Source organism: Galeopterus variegatus, unplaced genomic scaffold (genome assembly GCF_000696425.1).
Source record: "Galeopterus variegatus unplaced genomic scaffold, G_variegatus-3.0.2 Scaffold1167, whole genome shotgun sequence".
NCBI classification, from domain to species: Eukaryota; Metazoa; Chordata; class Mammalia; order Dermoptera; family Cynocephalidae; genus Galeopterus; species Galeopterus variegatus.
The window spans coordinates 274,795-275,910 of NW_007727278.1; the positions used below are offsets into that span (position 1 = coordinate 274,795).

Sequence of the window (1,116 nt, forward strand, 5' to 3'; positions counted from 1 at the left end):
GGGTCCAGCCAATAGCAGGCAAGAAACTAAAGCCTTTCAGTGACTGTGTGAGTCAGCTCAAGACAGAAGCCTCCACCCCAACTACAGCCCTGCTGCAACTTCCCAAGAGACACCAAGCAGGATCAAGTAGCCAAGCTGCTCCTGAATTCCTGCCCTCAGAAACTGTGAGATAATAACTGTTCATTGTTCTGAGCTGCAAAATTTGGGGCAATTTGTTACACAGCAATTGATAACTAATACATTTTCTTTACTCCAAGGGTGAGCTCCTGAACACGGCATAGAAGGCACTTCATGCCCACCCTTCCAGCTCCAGTTCACACTGCTCCCATGTTCACACCTTACTCTTGAGTGTCTCATCCCCGGTATACCCCAGACCGCACCTCCACACCTCAGAGCCTTTGCCCACGTTGTTCTTTGTGCCTGGAATGCCCTTTCTCTATGGATGGGATCCCCTTCTCCAGAGATCCTTCCCTAAACTGCCCTTGCACCAAATCCAGTTGGGTTACGTCCCCCTCCTCACAGCTTAAACACGCTTCTTAAGATAGGTAGGCAAGAAGCGAGTTACATGGAAGGAGAAAAATGTTCACAGGAAGGAACACATGACTTGCCTCAATCTGGTTGATCAAGGAATTGTCAAATTTGAACCCAGGAATCCTTTTGTCACTGCAGACCACTCCGACATCTTCTGTGTGCTTGCAGTCGGTGACACCCCAGCCATTGGAGGGGCAGGCTGCCAGGGTCGCCTCCTTGCCAGTGCAGTGGACATTATCCAACCAGATGGGCCCTGAAGGAGGCAGAGAAGAGAGAAACCGAGCTCCACATCAGTGCAGGTTTGAATCTTTGGGGTCACCAGTGTCTGACACAGAAAGAGAATTTTTCTCTCCTTTTGGCAGTTGAGTGTGGCCATTAGTTGATTTTTATTATGTTAAGATATTGTGTATGGTTCCAGACTATCTGGATTCCCTTGCCAGAGTAGGTAGCTGCTGTGTTTTGGGGATGTGTTAGATTGAACACCATTAGGATAGGAATCAGATTTAAGCCCCGAAGTCAAGTGGTATAGAGGAAAGAGTGGGGGCCTTTGGGTGCTAAGGTGGGTTTGGATTCTGGCTCAGCCAC

General features: G+C 48.8%; 1 protein-coding gene across 1 annotated transcript in view; it reads right to left on the reverse strand.

The window, feature by feature from the left end:
- Positions 1-1,116, reverse strand: part of LOXL2 (lysyl oxidase-like 2) — a 67,884-nt gene that overhangs the window by 59,762 nt on the left and 7,006 nt on the right. The window contains 1 exon segment of the mRNA XM_008575276.1: positions 609-784. Within this exon segment, the coding sequence (XP_008573498.1) occupies positions 609-784 (176 nt within the window).